The sequence below is a fragment of the Physella acuta genome, unplaced genomic scaffold (assembly GCF_028476545.2).
Source record: "Physella acuta isolate Inbredline_101_S28 unplaced genomic scaffold, ASM2847654v3 ptg000857l, whole genome shotgun sequence".
Lineage (NCBI taxonomy): Eukaryota > Metazoa > Mollusca > Gastropoda > Physidae > Physella > Physella acuta.
Window position 1 is genome coordinate 149,005 of NW_026732374.1, and position 24,177 is coordinate 173,181.

At 37.9% G+C, this 24,177-nt stretch overlaps 1 protein-coding gene across 6 annotated transcripts in view; it reads left to right on the forward strand.

Moving 5' to 3' along the window:
• Window positions 1-24,177, forward strand: part of LOC131952185 (putative leucine-rich repeat-containing protein DDB_G0290503) — a 45,221-nt gene that overhangs the window by 1,319 nt on the left and 19,725 nt on the right. For 4 of the 6 annotated variants that reach the window (XM_059314751.1, XM_059314747.1, XM_059314752.1 and 1 more), the window contains exons 2-3: window positions 16,311-16,466; window positions 22,415-22,682. In XM_059314751.1, the coding sequence (XP_059170734.1) occupies window positions 16,381-16,466; window positions 22,415-22,682 (354 nt within the window). In that variant the 5' untranslated portion in view covers window positions 16,311-16,380. Of the gene's footprint in view, window positions 1-16,310; window positions 16,467-20,211; window positions 20,265-22,414; window positions 22,683-24,177 lie in introns of those variants that run through there. The other 2 variants (XM_059314749.1, XM_059314750.1) reach the window with 2 other exon arrangements.

The window sequence follows — 24,177 nt, forward strand, 5'->3', positions numbered from 1 at the left end:
AAACAATGGCAAGATGTTTCTAGTTTCATTGAAATTATAATGATAATGAATTATAGTTCAACGTGCAAGTGGTTTATCCTATTATGCTTCTAGCTCAGTTCTGACCTATATTGGACCTTTGTATGTTTTTGTTTATGCTCACTCATTAGCATTGCACACTGTGACTATAGCCTTTAGGATTAAGTTTTTTTTTTTTAAACTCTGAGTTATCGAACTGGGTGTTACCCTATCTAGTGGATGCAAGATGAGTAAGATTTAACTCACACTAACCTTTTGTCTCTTTACATAATGTCAAATTAATCAATGCCATGCTCATTGAATATGCATGATGAAACTATCAGACTGTTGCAATAGATTTGCATCTCCTTTGCTCTCTGTTGTATTCACTGTTGTACACTGTTTCCTTTCTATCATGAACAACACATCCATTCATTTTTAAGTAACAGTGGCTGCTTTATCTTAAAATCTAGGATGAAGTGGTCTATTTAAATCATGGTTGTTACATTTTCTTCCAATCCCATTACACAGGTTAAATTTTAAACAGTTGAGAACGAGTAAATATTGATGTTTAGTTTGTCAAAGTACGACAGAATAGAAAAAATAGCATCACTAGCATCACTACTACTCCCTCTACAACATTGCCTCGAATCATTCACTTTCTTTGCCAAAAATATTTCTAAAAATTTACTAGATAAATTTTATTAAAATTATTAAAAAATTATTAAAATTTATTATTTTCGTTATTTTTAATTCCAAAAATAAAAAGTAGCCTATTTGTCTAATTTTGTATCTATGCCAGATGCGTAGCGATGGGGGGGGGGGGGGGGGGGTACATATGTCCCCGGGCGCCAACCTTAGGGGGCGCCAAAATGGGTTGTAAAAACAAATTAAAATGTCATTTTAGCTGCATTTTTGAATTATAAATCGAAAGTTTGAGGGGGTGCAAATCGAAAGTTTGAGGGGAGGGGGGGTGCAAATTGAAAATTTGCTCCCGAGGGGGGCGCCAAATTGAAAGTTTTTCCCCAGGCGCCAGGAAGGGTCGCTACGCCTCTGATCTATGCATTTGGAATATTAAGTCTTTAGACTTTTAACGTATAAAAATAATAATACCAGTAGGCCTACAACCCTAAGTCATATTTTAGTTTGTAAGTCGATTTTTGAAATAAAATATTTCCCTATTATAAGTAGTAGTAAAATCAGAAAGTCACAGTGTAATTAGCTATTTATAAAAAAGAAGAGAGAAAATAAGCCAGGTCATCGATCTTAGCATAACGTATAACGTAGCCTATACGGCATTTAAGTAAGTTATTGATCGTGTTAAAACGACTTCCCGTAACGTCTTGTACCGGGTTTGTAGGAACACTGAGTTGTTAAAATGAAAACAATTTGTCGCTCATTTTAAAAAATTTAATATTAACTTGGTTCATATCATCAGAGGCGTAGCGAGGGGCGGGGGGGTGCGGATCGCACCGGGGGACACCATTTAGGGGGGTGACACCAGGGCAAAAAATAGCAAAATATATACAGAAAAACTTGAGAAAGTTTGAGGGCGGGATGCAAATCGAAAATTTGAATGTTTGTCCCCGGGAAGGGTCGCTACGCCTCTGGGGGGGGGGGGGGGTGACACCATTAAGTGCCGCACCGGCTGACACCCGACCTCGCTACGCCACTGCATATCATCATCCCTTAACCTTTACTGGGGACGTTGGGGCACCACATTGACAGTAAAATTCTCCGCCATCCATCTCGGTCCTCTGCCGCTCTGATTTGTTCTGAGACTGGCAGCCCCGTCCCATCCTTGATGTCACCCATCCAGTGGTGTATTTGCCTTGACTAAATTAGCTTTTTTAGTTATATTTTAGGCAAATTTAAACAGGTCTTGTTGTTGTTGTTTTTTTTTTCAAATACTCTCATATGTTCATCACAATCTCTTTATTTCACCGCTTGCCAATGTATGGTCATAATCACCTCACATCACTTCAGCTGAAGCATAGGCCGACAAACCTAGCTCTTAGACCTGGGCAATGCTCCCCATCTGTCTCCGAATTATAAGAGCGGTTTAATAGCTTGTCATAGCAGCATTTTCTGGATTTTCATAACATCATGAAAAATGTAGACCAGTGTTTCTTCCAGACTTTTTTTCTGTGGGGGGGGGGGGGGGGAGACGGACGACAACATTTTTACACTAGTAAAAGTATGTATTCTATATATATATATTCCATTTCGTTCGCTCCCCCCCCCCCCACACCAGAGGCGTAGCGGGCGGGGGGGGGGGGGCGACATATGTCCCCGGGCGCCGACCTTAAGGGGCGCCAAAATGGGTTGGAAAAATAAATTGAAAGCTTGAGGGGAGGGGGTGCAAATCGAAATTTTGAGGAGGGGGGTGCAAATCGAAAGTTTGTCCCCGGGCGCCGGGAAGGGTCGCTACGCCTCTGCCCCGCACACACACAGAAGAGATGCCTGGAAGAAACTGATGTAGACACACATTGTCTGTTCCTTAGTCTATACGTAAAGACATTTTGAGGGTTCATTTAACTCCACAGAAACTGTGTTCTAATGTTAATTGGTCCTTGGGGGAGGGACAATTTAGCGGCATATCTTATCACGCAGTGAGCTACCCGCCCCCAATAATCCCTGTTTGGGGTCACCTAATCTATCTTGATTTATGGCTTAAACTATTTCCCATACAAAATATCTTAATTGTCTAAATACATTGATGTCCCGTTAATCAGTTATTTACTTATATTCTGTGGCTAAGATTTGTTTTATGTATTGTAAATATTTTGTTTAATTTTTGTAAACAGCTTCATTAATATTGATTTGATTAAATGAGTCTACCCAATTGAATTTTGATAATTAATCTAAATAATAGTATCGCCAGCTTCTGATGTATTGCTTTAGAAAGTTTACAACATTGGCTCCCGTACCACGCAGTTGTATTTGATTTATTTTAATACATAAATTACCCGGACTTATTTTTTTGCTACAGAGTTCTTGTTCCTATCCTACTTTTATTCATGCCTGAGTTATTGTTCTTTGACAGAGCTATTGTTCCCTGTGTGGACACATTTCCCGTTCTTTGTACTGCAGACGTGTTGAATTTAATTATTTGCCCTCACATTTATCGATTACTTAATACTTTAAAATCAATAGATAACACCGATCTTTAGCTGTCTCTTCGCGATTGTAGCTTAACTCTAAGCTTTGTTTCGTTGTTTGAACTTAATCGAAGTTAAGTTTAGTTTTTCCAACTTTCTATAGCGTGTACCGAATCCACAAAATGAAAGAGAGAAATTCAAAGCAAATAAGAAAGACGTTTTCACACTAAGTAGCCTACTATTACCAGTACCACCACCACCCCGTCCAATAAATTGACAATTTAAAGAATCATCAATATTCTCAACCAATTGTTGAAATATATTTCGTAATTAGACTAGTTGTTTAAATTGTGTTAAATCTTTGGAATAAGAACCGTATTCATTGATATAATTGCACTGTTGTCTTTATTCACATTGGCACTAGTTACACTGTATCCATTGTAACATATTATAGGCCTAGCGTGCGTAACAACATTAATGATTTTTTTTCTGCTCAATAAGTAGGCCAAAGTAAAACAAAGTTTACTTTACTCTTTAACGATGTATCACAAAGACAGCGCTAGGGGATGGACGATTCGGCAAAAAAAAAAAAAAAAAAAAATCCTCTAAACATACAGTAGTGAGAAGTGTTATTAAAGAGTTATCCATGTAAGACTTACACACAGACGTGTATATATATATATATATATATATATATATATATATATATATATATATATATATATATATATATATATATATATATATATATATATATATATATATATATAGTAGGGCCTATACTTGGAATCTTTAAAATTTAAACGTTAATAGTTGATTGTATTCCAGTGTTGAGGTATCGGCACAAGTCTCCTTACCGTTTCACTCGCTTGTACATACTACAATAACTCTGGAGAATTCAAGCCCGCTGTTATAGACTAGTTGCAATCGATTGCCCTTCACTGTTTGGTTTAAACAATAGATCGGTCCCTGTTGATACAATCGGGCCGGGATACTAGTAGGTTGGTACTTCACCTAGCCCGCCCCTTCATTGTAGCCTAGAGGAGTTTCTGTTAGAATGAGCTCCCTTTCTGTTTGTGGAGTTGCCTTTTAAATAAGACCCCCCCCCCCTTTCCTCACTCACTGCTAGAGAAGTTGCTTTTAGAATGGGTTCGATGCTTGGATGATACGACTCGCGTTTTTTTTTTTTTTGAAGTAGTTGCCGCTTAGTGCAATAGGAAGTGCGTTGTGTCTGGTTCATTGAAGTCATGACATCAAACGATGGGCATTTTTTTTTTTCAGCGCTTCAGGTTAATCGATTTTTTCCACAGCGTGTTGTAATTGTCGCGTATATATTTTTGTTAATGTTGATGACTTGGAGACGTGCGTTCATTGTAGACAGTGTTGATTTATTTTTAAGACACATTTGACGTTTTTATTTAACACCTTTTTAGTTATTATTTTTTTTTAATTCTGAAACATTTGTCCTTACCAAAAAGGTAATAATTCCAATGCTGATAGAATTATTAAATTTGCAAGTTAAAAACCGAACATTAAAAGGTTTTAATACTCAAATATTTGTTTTCTTTCAATATACAAGTTTCCAAACTTTAAATGCGTGTGAATAATTATCTTCTCTCATGTTATCTCATAATCTCGCAGAGCCGCAAACTGGTATAACAATACCAATACCATTTGCTAAAAAAAAACGCGCAACGGAAAATCGAAAACTGTGCAAATACGAAGTCATTATATGTATACACTTTCGTTTCGTTATATTTCTTGGACAGATGTTTTTTATCGTATATATTAATGTGGTCATTCCGTGCTAGCGTCTTTAAATTATTGATAAAAAAAAATTATTATGGGCACTTTTGTGTGTGCTGTATTTGGTTGCGCATTTTTCTAATCACCATTGAACCATTTCTTCGTTCCTTGCGCCGCATAACTGTATCGATACCGTCCCTTCTGCGCCATCTCAAACAGTTGTATCTATATACTGGGCGGATCGATTATTCTGATTGTTTATGCTTATCAATATTTAGAGACTGTTTTTTTCCGGATTCTAAAACCGTTATTTATGACTGCCAGGAACTTACATTTTGTATACAGAGTACAGAGTATAGAAACGTGTAGTGGATCAATATAACAAAACTTATAGTAAAGTCTACTCCATACAGTTGGCTGTTTTATTTAGTTTTGTATATATTTCTTATGAGGGCCAAAGTTTGAAATGTAATGGATGTATCTTCATTTCTTAGCGTTTAAAATAAAAAATGCTACAATGTTTGGCAAAATTTTTTTTTAAACAAAACTGTCGCAGCAAATTTATTTGACACAAGTTTCCGTTTTATGTAGTTGTGTTTGATTTTTTTAAAACTGTCATGCAACCGTGTTTTTTTTTTTAATACACGTTTTGAGCCACATGATCTTAATACACGCTATTCTAAAGCCATTATTTTCAGAAGAGAGCTATCAACTTAAAGTACTTTGTTTCTCCGTTAATAACATCTCTGTAGAATTTTCTTCTATTGGGGTGAGAGGGGTTGGAAGTTATAATGGGGTGGGGGGGGGGGTTCCAAAAATGGTCTGTATTGATGGATATTGAGTATTTGCATAAGAAAAAGTGTCAAATTTTGAAATTCAGTCTAAATGGTTTAGAAAAGGTTACTTTTGACAATAAATTCTAAGCACCATAGCATTTTATAAAGACCCATTGCTGACTTGGAAGTTTTAAACTCCATTCTGCGCGGGGTTGAATCGTTGTTTCTTTTTAATACATTAAATTACTCCTGAAATGGTAAGATTTCTCCTGAAAACTCCTGGAATTATCCTGGAATTGTAGGTTCACTTTGGTCCATGAACCCTGCGTTATGTAGCTGACAATGTAGTGTGCCCAGATGGGGGGGGGGGGGGGTGGCGGGGGGAGAATATGGCTCGTCACACTATTAATTGACGACTGTTTGTTTATACATAATGCAAAACGTATTTATAACATGATAATTTATGTAATTAATTAATTGGTAATTTGATAACAGTTTTAAAAATATTTTAAAAGTTTATATGCGGTTATTAATCATCATGGAGCGTGTTTTGATGTGGCATCTTGCAGTGGTGTGCCCAGTGATGCGTAGAGACGCAATATTGACATGCTTGCTTTCTGCGTGAGATGGCTATGAATATGTTGATGGACTTGTTGATGTAATGTGGGATTGGCTACTGGTTTGTCTGTGTAGTACTGTAGATGGCGCAGCTACGGTTGTTGGTGTGAGTGACGGTGTTTATTGTGTCCTCTTTTAAGCTGATTAGTCGGAGGGTTTGCTTGAGTGTTGCGTGATGGAGGGGCCCTAGAGTGTCGTTGATTTTGGCTAATCGTCAGAGTTTCTTCCAGGCATCTCTTCTAACCCTAGCCCCCCCCCCCCCCCCCCCCCGAACGAAATGAAATTTATATAATTTATATAGAAAATATATACTTTTAACAGTGTCCGCCCTCCCCCCCCCCCCCCCCCGAAGAAAGTCTACCGCCCCCCCGAAGAAAGTCTACCGCCCCCCCCCCCCCCGAAAATTTCAAGTGCCCCCCCGGAGAAAAAAGTCGAAGAAACACTGCTAATCGTGTAGTGAGCAGTGTAGTGTGTAGAAGCCGCGAGTGTTGGTTGATTTTGTGTCGTGATGTTGGTGACTTCCAAACTGAAGTACTAGGTCTCAGCTCTGTCATAGATTAGGAATAGTAAGTGCTGCTTGCGATTGGTTGTCTGGTGGCCACGCAGGTTTGGTTGACCTCTGGAGAGTTTACTGGCACTTGGACTACAGGAGTTGGAGGGGCGCGTCGATGGTTGATAAACCGAAAAGTCTCGAGAAATGTAACCCTATTGTTGATGGTCATTATAGTTGCCTTTTGCAGCTCATCTTATCTTTAAAGATAAAATGAACTAGACTCTATATTTGTTTTGGAACTTTCACTTTCACTTTCATTTTTTTTTCACAAAATCATGATTATTTATTTACCATAACTTTTAATTGTAGAATAGAAACTGCAAAATATTTCAATCCAAGTATAGGAGGGCATTAACTGTTGAAATGTCTAAATCCCTCAAAGGTGGGATAGCTTCAGGATGTGAATGCTCATTATCTGCATACAATGCACGACTATCTGTTATTGTTCTAACATCACTGAGAGCAGGAGTTTTAATCAGAATTAACCCTGTATATGCAATGTAACTCAGGATGATAGCAACACGTAAGTATACTGGCAAAGAAGCAGCCCAATATTTTTGAGGCCAGTAAGTGAGACCAACTGAATGTAGCCAGTGATCAGGAATGTAAGCCCATACAATATACAGACCTAATCCGATGATTGAAGAGAGGTAAAGCACAAATCCATGTAATGCTCGCTGTGGAGTGGGAGAAGGAATAATGCCCCTGCGTCATTAATTCATGTAGGGATCATATTTATATTGGGGTTGAAGCAAACTAGTGTGTTAAAGGATTTGAGTCTATGAACCATGAGTAACTATGTGTACACTGTACTGCATCTGGATCTACCCACTCTAATGACTACAAGACTGTCACGTTCAGTGTACTGAAAAAAAAAACTAGCATGTGTATTGACATGTGCGAGCATCAAGTACACTAAAATTTTCATTAATCTGTAGATCAAACGTTTAATCTAGCTAATGGTTTTATAGTTAAACTAGAGTCAAATGAAAATTCTAAAATCCTTGACTTATAAAAGAGTCCGGAACATTTATATAACGATTTTAATATTGATGATCTGTAAGATAATAAACAATAATCGTCTTTTTAATTTTGTTACTATTAACATTTTTCTGTATTTTAACATCTTTTTGAAACATGATTATTGATTATTTCTCTTGGTTATATTGAATGTATATATGGGAAGTAACTTATAAAAATTATATCGTATTTTCTGTCTAATTATTTTACAATATTATCCCTGCCTAAATTTATTTAATAATGATGTAATATATCATTAGATTGTTTATTGAAAATTACAGTGGTATATTTTTTTACATATAGTTAGTTATACATGTATATTTTAGTAGGATTTCTGCTAAACTCCAAGTATTCTCGTTTGAGAGACTCACTGCCCTGTTTTGGACTGTTGTATTAGAGCGTGTCCTAAACTCCAGACCCCCCCCCCCCCCTATCGTTCTCTTTTTCTTTCTCTCTTTGCCTATTTCTTCCTAGTTTCCTAGTATTTCTTGGTTTTCCTTTTGTCCCTGTTGAATCTAATTGACGTTCTGCCCGTTTTTCTGACCCTAACGTAATCCTCGTTTTTTTCACGTAGAGCACAATGCAGCGACCAACCTCTGTCATGACTCCTGGGTTACCGCTTGAGTTGATGTCAGGTTCTATCTGTAGCCAGAACCTCTTCTTCCATCTCGCTCCTCCGTTGTTTCTTTCAGACTTTTTCCTCCGAGGAGGTCGGGGGCACTGGTAAAGTATATAATATACTAGCCGTCCCGGCCAGGCCCTGCTCTGGCTTCTGTGAAAAACCTTTCTGTTAAAGATCATTACCTGTGTGTTTAGTAATCATCATAAACCCGGCATTGCCCACCCACATCACAACCAACCAAAACAACAAAACGCAAACATAACGCTAACACAATTGCAAATACAAACGAAAACAAAAACCTAACAACAAACCCAACCACAACCATAAACACCAATACAAACACAAAGAAAAAACAAACAAAAAAGCAAACGAAAACAAAAACCTAATAACAAACCCAACCACAAACACCAATACCAACAAAAAAAAAAACAACGAAAAAGCAAACGAAAACAAACCAAATCCAAACGCAAAACCAACCAAAAACACAAATACAAACCCAAACAAAAAAAAACACAAACAAAAACGAAAAAAGAAAGAACAAAAACGAACAAAATCAAAACGAAACCACTAACGCAAACCCACCTAAACACAAAGAAAACACTAACGCGAACATAAACGCCCGTGGCGGAATCACCTGTTTTAGCTTAATGAACGACTATAGTACCCCAACTTATTCATAGTCTTTTGCACTCACTTAAACGAACGCGCCTGTTTCAATTTAATGAACAATTTTAATACTCCAAGCTTATCCGTAAAATACCTACAACATTTGCACTTGATCAATCCCCGCTAATTATGTAATTATTTTTTTTTTCCCAACACCAAAACAAAGTAATTAAAAAGTAAATTATTTTCCACAAAATGCAATGGTTTTATAAAGGGAAGTAATTTTGTTTTCCTAATTTATCAAAGGGAAGTAAGTGCTATAGGACTAAATAAAGACATAATTTGAATTTTTGTAAAAGATGATATTTTTTTAAAACTTGTGTTTAATGAACATGCCGACAATTATTACTATAATTTGAAAAATGAAAATTATTTCCCAACACTTTCAATAGTAATTTTTTAGCTCATAAATTTAGACAAATGCGCACGATAATTTTCTAACACTTAAATCCATCCAAGACCAACGACAAACATATGCATTACATACAGAACTGAGCTTTATATATTAGATTCAATACAAAATTATATTTCGGGTGGGGGGGGGGGTGGACTTAGCCAAACCCGAAGAAATGCCTGAAAGAAACTCTGCTCTCCTCCATGTCCCCAATGGTCTTTCTCTATTATTATTTGTGAGACACTGTGCATTATGTTGGAGCAGAGATTTCCTTGCGGCTATCACCCATACGTGTCGTAACAGACTTCGCTGCTTCCGTCCTTCAATTGCCCTCCCGTGATATTTGGACGTTGGTTTGTTGTTGTTTCTGTTGAGGTGGGTTGTTTTTTTCACCATACGATGGGTCACTAGCCCAAACTACACTTTACCCAGGTTCCTTCTTGTTCTGGACTTGGTACCAGACAACGGCGGAGTTGTTGTTCTGTGTCGTATTTCCTCCTCCTCCCCCCCCCCCCCCCCCATGGTGACAGGCACATTAGGGGATTGCTGGAATAAGCGAGGTACGATGGTGCATTTTCCACCAAGCTCTTACAATAACAATAAAGGTCATCGCAGATTTGGAAACTAACGGTCAGTCGAGATTGAACGATATTGCCTATGCCAGAGACTTATGTAGGCAGGAGCTTGTCATATAGGGACTAAATACCACTAAGTAAGTCAAAGGATTTTTCTACAGAGAGCTGAAATCAGTTGAAATATCGTGATGTGAAGTCATTTGTTGTTAACCCTATGCTTCATATTGTAGCAGGTATGCAAATCATACATTATTTGATAACAAATTTCAATTTCCTTATTATTTATGCTCTCTAAACACCACAGCCTACCAAAAAATATTTCACAAAACGAATTCAAGCTATTAAAGGTTAACTACTTCTTCCGACGAAGGCTTCATTTTTTACTCATATCAGAGATTATAAGTCAGTATAAAGTAAAGTTTGCCTTTCAAACCTGACAGTCTATGTGGCAAGTGAAGTAGATATCACTTGTTTCTGTGTCCTCGGCATATGAAGTGATAGTGTGGTCAGCACTATGCCCAGCCGCATTTAATTCCCTAACATGAGATAGGTACCCATCAGGGTAGGGTGGACTCAGGGACGGTCTACTGACTTGAACCCAGATTCGAATTCCAGACTCACGGGTTAGCAGTCCAGCCCTCTACCGCTAGAACACTCCGTCTCCATTAGTCAGAATGGATGTGCTTTAATCGCCGTAGCTATCAGAATAGTCATTGATTATATTCTCAGTATGTTAGGTATAATTTACATCTACCCCCTGATAAAGTGTTATATTATTTAAATTAACTCATTTTTAAAGTACTTTTATCGTCTTATTGTGTAGAATTACGTGTTAAGATGAACTCACTCTAAGTGTAGTTCCCATATTGTTATGTTTGTATACAAAGTGTCCCATACAACCAAACTATATTATTATTTCAAGGGGGACATTTTTCTCCCGTACATAACCTTTGCTAGTGATACCAAAGCATTGTGCTGATCCACAAAATCACTGAATTGTCCACTTTATCATTACGCTTTGACATCTAATCAATGCAACAAGACTAGGCGGAAGTCGACGAATCACGAACAGTTACTCTATTTAGTGCGGGATGGAGACAACACTCGGTCGCTAGGTGAAACATCGCAAGATATTGATGTTGTTTCAGTGGCTGGAGATTTCTTGTCCTAGGGGTGAGAATACGTGGTAAGGGGCGGTAATTCTAATTTTTTAAAGGTGGTGTTGTTTTTTTTTCTAATTGGACTACTTCAATGATTGAGTGTTTCTGGATCGTTATTTGTGTTGACAAATTATATCGAACTCGAAATTGAAGTTAGATGGAACTGTTCTATTGTTTTAATATTGGTTGTTTATTTTACTTATATTCAGAAATTATGGAACTGTTTTTAAAATAGATTCTCTAAAAAGAAAATAATTATAGTCAAATCCCTTGTATTCTGCGACTAAGCTTAACATTTACTTAAAAATCTTGCGACTTTATAAGTTGTTTTGGTTTAAAATAATGAAAATGACGATCGCGTTTTAATTTTTTATTTTTATTTTGAGCGTGAGTATGTTAGGCGAATGAGTCTACCTAACAAGTCTGGGTTTCAGCATCACCATCCACTACATGCCACACACAACACTACGACAGTGCTACTTGTGTACATGGATTGTCAGCTACTTATCTATCCGGATTGTGCACATATATAACAAAAACTTTGCATTTGACCCACCTTCCTCCTTGCCAATTTAATGTTATATATCTACCCACCCCTCAATATATAACATCTCTAGAACCCCCACCCCTACCTCTTATAACATGTAGGGATTGGTGTGTCAATTAACTCATGCCTAATACCTTAGGAGTTTGCAAAAAAAAAATCAAAGTAGTTAATATATCACCTCCACGCCATATAACACAATATAACAAAATAACCAACCATCCAACTACCCTTTTGTGTTTAATATGTGAGTGTAGCCACACTAGTATAACTTTTTGTAAACCAATCATCCTACCCGTAAAGCACATTAATGTAATAATTCATAATCCATAACAGCCGAGAAAAACGCCCACTTATATAATTATCACCAGGGTATGGCTTAAACATGGTTTACCCTTTAGTGTTGATTGAGATACTTTTTTTTTACTCTTCTCTACATGCGCTGTAGGTTTTGTAAGTGTATGTGATTATTACTTATTGATCAGAGGTGTGTTTACTAATACAATATTGTAATTTCGTTATTTTACTTCACGTAAAAAAAACGTCATGCTGATGTTCATTTGCAAATTGAAGGGAATTCATTGTGATTTTATTATGGTACACTTAGAATACAGGTTCGTTGTATTACACATACATGGGACGTTCATTAAAATCAACACATACTGGGGCGTTAATTAACCAACATATACATAGGACGTTCATTAACCAACACATACATGGGACATTCGTTAAAATCAACACATACATTGGGACTTTCATTAACCAACACATACATAGGACGTTCATTAACCAACACATACTGGGACGTTCATTAATCAACACATACATAGGACGTTCATTAACCAACACCTATATGGAACGTTCATTAACCAACACATACATTGGACGTTCATTAACCAACACATACATAGGACGTTCATTAACCAACACCTATATGGAACGTTCATTAACCAACACATACATAGGACGTTCATTAACCAACACATACATGGGACGTTCATTAACCATCACATATATGGAACGTTCATAAGACGTTCATTAACCAACACATATATGGGACGTTCATTAACCAACACATGCATGTGACTTTGGGACGTTCATTAACCAATACATATATGAGACGTTCATTAACCAACGCATACATAGGACGTTCATTAACCAACACATACATAGGACGTTCATTAACCTACACGTACATAGGACGTTCATTAACCAACACATACATAGGACGTTCATTAACCCACACATACATAGGACGTTCATTAACCCACATATACATGGGACGTTCATTAACCCACACATACATGGGACGTTCATTAACCCACACATACATAGGACGTTCATTAACCAACACATACATAGGACGTTCATTAACCCACACATACATGGGACGTTCATTAACCCACACATACATAGGACGTTCATTAACCAACACATACATAGGACGTTCATTAACCAACACATACATGGGACGTTCATTAACCAATACATACATGGGACGTTCATTAAAATCAACACATATATGGGACGTTCATTAACCAACACATACATAGAACGTTCACTAACCAGCACATACATAGAACGTTCATTAACCCACACATACATAGGACGTTCATTAACCAACACATACATGGGACGTTCATTAACCAATACATACATGGGACGTTCATTAAAATCAACACATATATGGGACGTTCATTAACCAACACATACATAGAACGTTCACTAACCAGCACATACATAGAACGTTCATTAACCCACACATACATAGGACGTTCATTAACCAACACATACATGGGACGTTCATTAACCAATACATACATGGGACGTTCATTAAAATCAACACATATATGGGACGTTCATTAACCAACACATACATAGAACGTTCACTAACCAGCACATACATAGAACGTTCATTAACCAACACAAACTTAGGACGTTCATTAACCAACACAAACTTAGGACGTTCATTAACCAACACAAACTTAGGACGTTCATTAACCCACACATACATAGGACGTTCATTAGACGTTCAGTAACCAACACATACTGGGACGTTCCTTAACCAACACACACATAGTACGTTCATAAGACGTTCATTAACCAACACATACTGGGACGTTCATTAACCAACACATAAATGGGACGTTCATAAGACGTTCAGTAACCAACACATAATGAGACTTTCAGTAACGTACAAAGCATGCTTCGTGGAGTAGCCTACACAAATACACAGACCTTCGTGTGGACAGAACAGAGTAAAAAGGTCAAAGCATTGTTTCACTATACAGGCCTTACACTCCTCATTCAACACATCGCATACAAATCTTGTTTTGTACACACTGTATCAACAATTGCGTTACACAATCATATTCTTTCATACACACTAGATATGTACACAATCATACTCTTTCACACACACTAGATATGTACATGCACCTGATACCACTTACTTACACATTAACTATTCCCATGGCGCCACGCACTTTCATTCATGCTACTTTATGTATGCACTTTTATCCCAGTCTTTATTCACTATGTTTGATATCGAACAACCACGCAGTACTGAACTGAATTACGAGCGCGGTCTTCAGTTCACTTGGCTTTTGATGGGAACGATACAAAGTGTGTGTGTGTGGGTGGGTGGGGGGGGGGGGGTTGTTTTATGTTTAGATCTACTTCTCATCCCTTGGTTAAAACAATCAAATATTGTTATGGTAGAAAATACAGTCCTGTCGGAAAATGTATATATTTTTATGGATTTCAAGACATTGTATACTACTTAATGTTTTGCAAAGGTGTAGGTGGGGGAAAGGTTTTATTATTTATTTATTTTTAATTTTTAACTTTTTGGCGTCAATTAAAAACAGACCGTTGTTTCTTTTTTTTTTTCTAATAACCTTTGGTTAACGACGTTAAATCGATAGTCTGCTTGTGGTCTTTACTCCGCCAGTCACTGGGTATATTGGGTGGGGCTATTGGTGTAACATTTAATGAAAACAATGATCAACATTGTCATAGTCTACTTCCGTTCTTTGTTTTTTTTTTAAACTGAAAAACAATATCGATTGCTTTGAACGGATCAATATATATCGGTAATATTCTGAGAGTTTTTTTTAAAATATTTAAACAAATATTTTACAAGGAAGATGAGTCACCGCTGCTGAGCAGTTAAAACATTAGCTCAGGGCCCAGTTACCTGGATACTTCTTGTCAGAGGTGTACCTCCATGTGGAACTGTTGGCTGAAGACTACTACTGTCCAGTTCTTTTGATTCTATGTGGGACGGCTGGCTGAAGATTACTACTGCCCAGCCCTTCTTCCGATTTTGTGATTTTTACAAGCTTTTATTACACTCACTTCCTCTGTCTGTCTAGACCGAAACGCCGGAGCGAAAATTCGGACACTTCTAACTGACAGATACGGTTCGTAATTGGTACGTGGGTCAAGACATGAAGACAATGCATTATGACATTAAATTTGACTTAATTGGATGACTAATTATTACACCGTATAGTTCTAGAGCAGTGGATCTTAACCTGGGTTCCATCGAACCCTTGGGGTTCGGCGATTCAGTATCATGGGTTCGGCGGAGGTCAAGACACACACCAGGCTCGTTTGATTCACGATCGGATTTTGTCAGTGGGGACGATAGACGTATTAAGAAAGGTTCGATGAATGCTCATATGAAACTTGATGGGTTCGGTTCCTCCAAAAACTTTAAGAACCCCTGTTGTATAGTACGTTTTAAACACACCACCGGTCAACAAGGCAATGCTTTAGTAAAGAGATCAAGTTCACCTGTTTGTTCTCGTCTTTTAATAGTTTAGTTCTAGTTTAACTGATGATTGCAAATTCGAATTTATTTTTTTTCAAGGATTTTCATCGAATTGTTGTCTGATTCGTTGGTCTATGCATCTTTAATTGAGTTCCCGTCGTGTGTTTGAGGAGAGACTTAACAAAAGAATAAAGCGCCGAGTTACTTGCTGTTATGTTTGTAGCCAATGTATAACGTGAAGCCAGTGCATATCTTGTAGCCAGTGTATATCGTGTAGCCAGTGTATAACGTGAAGCCAGTGTATAACGTGAAGCCAGTTTATATCGACCATACATTTTCTTTGATGAGCGAATGTCAATTAATTGCCATATCCTTTGACATTGTTTGATTTTTATTTTGAAATTATTTCTCAAGTTTCCTTATGCATCGGGCGTTTGGCTGTAGAAATTTAGTTAATTTATAATTCGTAATTTTACTTTGACAAAGTTTGAAACCATTTTCCCCCCTAATTTTTTTAGAACTAAATATCATTAATATTGCATACCCGGATGCTGCCATTGTTTTAATTTTATCCAACGTCCAAAACAGGAAACTGGATATTCGTGGAAGATCATATTTTTAAAAAACACTTCTGTGTGGCATCGGAAATTTCATCAGATGAGGCCGACCGGTCGAATGCAGACTGCTCTAGGTCCAATTCGGACAACTGCCGGACAAAGGATTTGTGAGGGTATTAAATGACACGTCTTGTTTGTTCTAGATACTAGACCCCGGACACCGCGGAACGACCTTGAACTATGATTAGTGGAGGAAGCCGAAAGGATTAGAGCATGCTGGAGATGCGAAAGAGCAACATCCAGTACCCGTTTGCTACTCATTATGATATTAGCAGAGCGGGAGGTACAGCTTCATCTCTGTAAGTTTGTCTGTCTGTTTGTCTGTCTGTGTGTGTGTACGGTCGCAAGCTTTGTTTATTGATGTAACACAATCTTTGTAAGTCTTCTATTGATGTTAGCTAGTTCTTTCTTGCAATTGATGTTAGCTAGTTCTTTCTTGCACGTATTACCCGAATTCCGCACAATTCTTTTTCTATAGTTATGTATTTTTTTTTATACAACCACGTGTATAAGTAGTCTATTTACACACAAAATATATGAAACCACGTGTATCTAAATATGTATACAACTGTATCTTAGATATACGCATTATACAGCCTCTTCTTTAATTTAGCATACAACCACAGATCTCTGTCCTTATATATATCTAAGTCATTATCATGCCATATGTCTAACTCATTATTCAGCCACATCTCTAAGTCATAATACAACCACGTCTCTTAGTCGTTGTACAAACGCATCTCTAAATCATTATACCACCACATAGCTCCATTCTTACATAACATCTGTAAGTCATTATAGAGCCAAATGTCTGAGTCATAATACAATTACATCTCCAAATCATAATATCATTTAAACTCTAAGTCACTACCGAATACTACTACATCTCTTTGACTCTATACCATGATATCTTCAAGTCAGTATACAATTATATCTCTACGTCATTTCGCTATAGCATCTCCAAGTCATGATACCATTACTTTACATTCCTAAGTCTTGATACCATTACATTTCTAAGTCATTATATCATTACATCCCTAAATCATGATACCATTACACCCCTAAGTCATGATACCATTACATCCCTAAGTCATTATATCATTACACCCCTAAGTCATGATACCATTACATCCCTAAGTCATTATATCATTACCTCCCTAAATCATGATACCATTACCTCCCTAAGTCATGATACCATTACATCCCTAAGTCATTATATCATTACATCCCTAAGTCATTATATCATTACCTCCCTAAATCATGATACCATTACATCCCTAAGTCATTATATCATTACCTCCCTAAATCATGATACCATTACATCCCTAAGTCATTATATCATTACATCCCTAAGTCATGATACCATTACATCCCTAAGTCATTATATCATTACAACCCTAAATCATGATACCATTATCTCCCTAAGTCATGATACCATTACATCCCTAAGTCATTATATCATTACAACCCTAAATCGTGATACCATAACATCCCTAAGTCATTATATCATTACCTCCCTAAATCATGATACCATTACATCCCTAAGTCATTATATCATTACAACCCTAAATCGTGATACCATAACATCCCTAAGTCATTATATCATTACAACCCTAAATCGTGATACCATAACATCCCTAAGTCATTATATCATTACATCCCTAAATCGTGATACCATAACATCCCTAAGTCATTATATCATTACATCCCTAAATCGTGATACCATAACATCCCTAAGTCATTATATCATTACAACCCTAAATCGTGATACCATAACATCCCTAAGTCATTATATCATTACATCCCTAAATCGTGATACCATAACATCCCTAAGTCATTATATCATTACATCCCTAAATCGTGATACCATAACATCTCCAAGTCTTGATACCTCTACAGCTCTAAACCTCTAAGCTATTCTACAAATCAGTAGCCTATATCTTTGGCACACAGAAACATCTCATGGTTAATGCTGTTATCTAGGCCCCACATCTATATTACACTGTTACTTCATTAGCATGCAACTTGTTGTTTACGCACTTGCATCTCTTTGAGTAGTCCTCACATCTATAATGCCCTTAAATTACCGCAGCTATGCTAATAGAATTGTTATTCAAGTGCTAGCAACTGCCAACCAGATACCGAAGAGAATTGTTTACTTCCCTTGTGAGACGGTGTTATTCTTTTAAAATCAAAATGGCGGCGTGTTTAAGCCTCGAGAATGTATCTCTTGGCAACGCGAAAACTTTAAAAACTAGTATTAAAAATGTATACAGCGACAAAACAAATACTCTCGACTGAATGGAATACTTTGGATGTCTTGTGTCTTAGGCTAGTTGAGCTACTGTCCGATCGTGAAGATGGGAATGGGTGGGGATTGGTCAGAGGATAGTTTGTTTACCATGGGTATCGATCTTTCTAGAACTGATAAGAGAAAGGTCGAACTTAGCTTTAGCCTGATCTGTTGCAATTAGGTTTACTAGTCTGTAATGCTTGTTGGAATATTGCTCTTATTGTTTGATTTTGTTGTTGCCCTAAACTTTTTGTTGTTGCTGTTTTTGAACAAGGTCGTGGTAATACTGTATGCCACCTTCTTTAGACAGACATTTGATTTATCTGGCTCTGTTGTTGGGGGGGGGGATGTCCTGTAGCCATTTTAAACTTAAATACACACTTATTTTGCATATTGTGCTCCGTAAAACCTTTGGTTAAGTATATTTATATTCAATATGAAGAATTTTTTTTCTCTAGTAGAACATTTTAAAATGCATATTTGTTTTTATTATAAGCTTTTTTTATTGCATTTAATAGTTTTATATAAGGGATAGCTGTAGGTGACAAAGAATATTGAATGTGTTGTGAAATACACAATAGTGATGTGTTTTTCTTTGTACAAAAGCGATTTCTAGATCACACCCCTCCAGCCCAATCTGACTGTGTAAGACTGGGCTGTATTGACCAGATCTCGGACATTAGATGGACAAGATGTTCTAGCGACCCCAATTTTTTTTTCATGCGAATATAACCAGGGTCAAACTAAACAAGCACCCTCTTAGTTGACTGTCTAGAGCCCATTGACAGGTCCCCTGGAAATAATTTGAGCACCCGAGGGGTAGCGACCCTCTTTCTCTCTCTCTCTCTCCTTCCCCCCCCCCCCCACGTATATATATATGGTTATTCACGTTGTCAAAAAAGATAACCCCACCCCTTTTTGGAAAGGTCAGTGGCGATATTTACAAGTCACTGTCTCCTAATTTTAAAAAAAAAGGTTTTGGTCACACACTTGATTTATAAAACAGTTAAATCAGTCCGCAAAGCCGAAGCATTCTATATACTTGACTTCGACTGTTTGACGCCCCTCTAGGGTATGCCCGGGGTGCACCCCCCCCCCCCAGCTACGCCTCTGCTGTATAGACTTACATGTAATTTGTTGATACGCAGTCACCGACTCGCTTAAAATCCTAGACCCACACAGACACTCAGAGTAAGAAAAGTTTTTTTTCGGCCAACGTTGGAGGAAATACGCAAGATGCTTATATCCGCTCCACCGTGAGTGCACATAAACACATAATGGAAAATGCGTATTTCCTCTATCGTTGGCCGAAATAAGCAGTACCATTAGAATCAATGAGTTACTTGGCCTGCTGGAATGATCTACTAGCAGTAGCAGTGACCCAACACCGCGTTTAGCGTGAGCAGACTTCTCCCAGCATGCACCCTCCCGCCCTCTCTTTTAGAGGAACCATTGAAACATCACGTGAAATTTTCTAGCTATCCGATTGGTTATTACCCTTTGAAGATTGAATCAGTATTTTTTTTTTGTGAGCTTTATTGGGAATTATCGATCACTTAAACGAGATCGATAAAACCCATCGAAAGTTGCATTATAATTTTTTTGCTTTGGATCACAGAGTAAACCGAATCCTCGTCGAATGCTGCAACGCCATAGTGTGGCCGTTTTTTTCATGTTGGATTGTTTCGTTTGAAGTTTTCAAGTTTTGTAATCACCACTTTCCTTTCATGGTGTATAGTGTTATTTCATGAGCTCGCGCGCTAGTTAACAGAATGAGTCGGACGGTTACAATTACACAATACAGGTTAATAATTACACAATCAAATTACACAATACATGTCAATTACTACATAATTAAATTACTCGGCAAGTTAGATTTTTGTTGTTGTGATATTATAAAAACATGGGCGCTCAATAATGATAATTGAACATAGGTCTTAGATTATGTTGTGCAACGTAAACCTATCAATAAACTCTGTATGAGGGAATATGTTTTATGTAAGTGAGCTTTTATATGTAGTCATTCCAACATATAAATTTAATAAGGCTACACCTAACTACATTTTTTTTTACTTTTAGTGCATTTTTTCCTTTGTGATTTTTGTGTGTTTTGTGAATCTTCTTCTTTTTCATCTTTCTTAATTTTAGTGTTGGGAAGGATCCCCTCCAACACAATTAAGTATACGTGTCAACTGGTTATGTGCCGTATGGGCCGTTGACTCCGATATTTGCCTGGTTTTCTTTTTGGATTTGCTTCCATAGCCTTTGTCCAACCAAGAACAAACTACAGGGCAGCAGTTGTTTGATTTTGGAGTTGTCTCTCCTAGAAGAGTGGCTGTCCCCAGCTAACGAGCCTCATCTGCCCGACGGTTTAGCAACCATGAGCTTTACCGACTCGACCACGCCGACCCCTATTTGTGAATCTATTTAAAGCCGTTTTCCTTATTATTTTTTTTTAATGTGAGATTTATTTTCAATAGTCTTGCTAACGAACAACACAAATTATTCGACTGACTAGCCTCCCCTTTGCTGTACATAATTGAGTAGCTTCCCCTGTGCGACCACGACTAACGACTCCATAAATTCTGACCAGTCCCAACAATGGTTTATTAAGCTTAGCCGAAACGTTACACCAGAACTTAACGAGTGCGACCATCCTGTAAATCTGTTTACTGGAAGAGAATACTTTTCAATTTAGCGCCATGGTTACCATACCTGAAGATGTCAAGTAGTTTGGAACCTCGGCAGAATTATTTTTTTATTGTCTTGCTGAAATTCGAATTCACGCGGATTTTAAAAACAAAAATGGATATCGTCAATAAATCATTAAATGACGTCATACACAGGAATGGGAGAACTGGGGCTATGGGTTATGATGTGTTTGGTGGAAAGAGATGAGGGGGGGGGGGGGTGGCAAGAAATATGACGTAGCGTTTTTATTGTAGGTGGATTGGTGGAGTTGTGATATTTTAGGCTGAGAGGAGGGGTAGTGGTTTTGTGAGGACGTTTGGATATAAAGGGGATGGGTTGGGTGATGGTAAAAAATGTGATGTCTTTAATTCCTAATCTCTTAACAACACCAGCAGAATGACGCCGCGGGCACATTTACGCGTGATATTTTGATATCACATTCTTTATTAATCAGTATTGAATTACGTTAGGATTGTAGACCTGCTTTATGTCACTCATCTACAGATGTGGGAAGCCAGGTCGTCCAACCTAAACCCATTTAAATACGGTTGGTCTTTTGAACTGGAGATATTGGGGTGGCGTCAAACCAACAATGCAATTATCTGACCCTCACTAAATTAGGTTCCAAATCGAACATTTGGATCTTTTCCAGATAAGACCGCCAAAAAGTAACGCCGCCACTCAAACAAGGTTATAAAAAGAGGATGTGAAACTTGTACTTTCAGATTTTATTGATGAGGTTGAAATTGTGACAGGTCATTAATAATTTGCATGAAAAGCTCTGTATTTAGGTACCATCAACCCTAAGCCTAAAACTAAAGCTCTGTATTTAGGTACCATCAACTCTAATCCTAACACTAACTCTTGAGGAGTTGTTTTTATAGCGTGGGTTTAAATATTCAAATGTCTAGACATCAGAAATATCTCACAAGTGGCGGGGCTTAACTTTTCGACCCTGCACTTTTTGCATTCGTGACGGGGCTTATCTGGATAAGACCCAAACATTCTATATAACGTTTTAATAAAATATTTCTTTCTGTTATTTCTTTTCGTCAAAGTTTGCTAGACGTTTATCAGATTTGTATTAGATTTCTTACTGACGATAGATATTTCATGGGCTGCAATATTTATTTATTTATTTTGCTAGGTATTTTTATTTTGAAAATTTACCAACTTCCATTTCTAATCTAAAAATAGATAAAAACCTTCTTAGTCTTGACTTTGGTTGAATATCTATCTGAATAAAAAAATTCTGTTACCCAGACCACAGCAGACGTCAAAACTTCCCCTGATACCAACAGCCACCGCCCCCAGCCACAGTGAGAACAGGTTAGTTCCGGTTTTGTCTGGCAAGGACGGGATGGGAGCCTTCAGGACCGCAGCAGACCTGTACGAGGGGGACGACCGGGTCAGGATCCTGGAGACCAGGCTGGGGGTCACGGAGAAGTCCAACAGGGCGTTGTTGGAGGAGGTCATAAGGATGCAGGGGGAGCTCAAGCTGATGGTCAGGAAAAACGAGGAGAGTATTAAGGTAGGTGCTGGGATGGGGGGAGGGGGGTTGGGGTGGGGGGTGGGGGTCAAGCTGATGGTCAGGAAAAATGAGGAGAGTATTAAGGTAGGTGCTGGGGGTGGAGGGGGGTGGGGAGCTCAAGCTGATGGTCAGGAAAAATGAGGAGAGTATTAAGGTAGTTGTTGGGGTAGGGGGGGGGAGCTCAAGTTGATGGTCAGGAAAAATGAGGAGAGTATTAAGGTAGGTGTTGGGGTAGGGGGGGGGGAGCTCAAGCTGATGGTCAGGAAAAATGAGGAGAGTATTAAGGTAGGTGTTGGGGTGGGGGGTGGGGGGGGGAGCTCAAGCTGATGGTCAGGAAAAATGAGGAGAGTATTAAGGTAGGTGCTGGGGGTGGGGGGGGGGGAGCTCAAGCTGATGGTCAGGAAAAATGAGGAGAGTATTGAGGTAGGTGTTGGGGTGGGGGGGGGGGGGAGCTCAAGCTGATGGTCAGGAAAAATGAGGAGAGTATTAAGGTAGGTGCTGGGGGGTGGGGGGGGGGGAGCTGAAGCTGATGGTCAGGAAAAATGAGGAGAGTATTGAGGTAGGTGTTGGGGTGGGGGGGGGGGAGCTCAAGCTGATGGTCAGGAAAAATGAGGAGAGTATTGAGGTAGGTGTTGGGGTGGGGGGGGGGAGCTCAAGCTGATGGTCAGGAAAAATGAGGAGAGTATTGAGGTAGGTGTTGGGGTGGGGGGGGGGGGAGCTCAAGCTGATGGTCAGGAAAAATGAGGAGAGTATTAAGGTGGGTGCTGGGGGGGGGGGGAGCTCAAGCTGATCGTCACGAAAAATGAGGAATTAAGATAGCTTCTCCCCCTCTCCACCACAGAACCTAAGCTGATGGTCAGGAAAATAAGTACAATTAAACAGTGGTTACTGTGTGGGGAGGGGTGGTGGTAAGTAATGAAAGTTATTAGATTATACATATTAATTGCAGCTGGTACTTAAGAGGATTATATAATTGTGAAGGGGATGAACAATTTGCATTGTGCATCAATGGTGCAGGAACAATAATTTAGGTGAACTTTAAAATCTCAATAAATGATCTATTTAAAGGAATTAATAGTTTTTAATTTAGACTAGAGTCAATTGAAAAATTTGAAATCTATGAGGTATAGATAAAAAACCTTGCACAGGTATAATAATTGTGTTTAGTGAAATAGCAAGTAATAATCACATTTTTTTTGTTCACATTGAGTTTTTCATGATAAATATTGATTTTTTTATACATAGTTTTAGGTTATTCCCCTTGATTTTCTTAAGATTTTATAAATGGGAAGTAACTAATACAAACAGTTTTAAACAATTCTATTTATCAACATGGCAATATATTGAACTATAAATATATAAATATATAGGCCTATATATATATATATATATATATATATATATATATATAGGCTTATATATTTATATATTTATAAGCTGTCAGTTCTTCCTTTCTTCTGTCATTGGTATGCACACTTTGTCTTCCCTTTAAAGC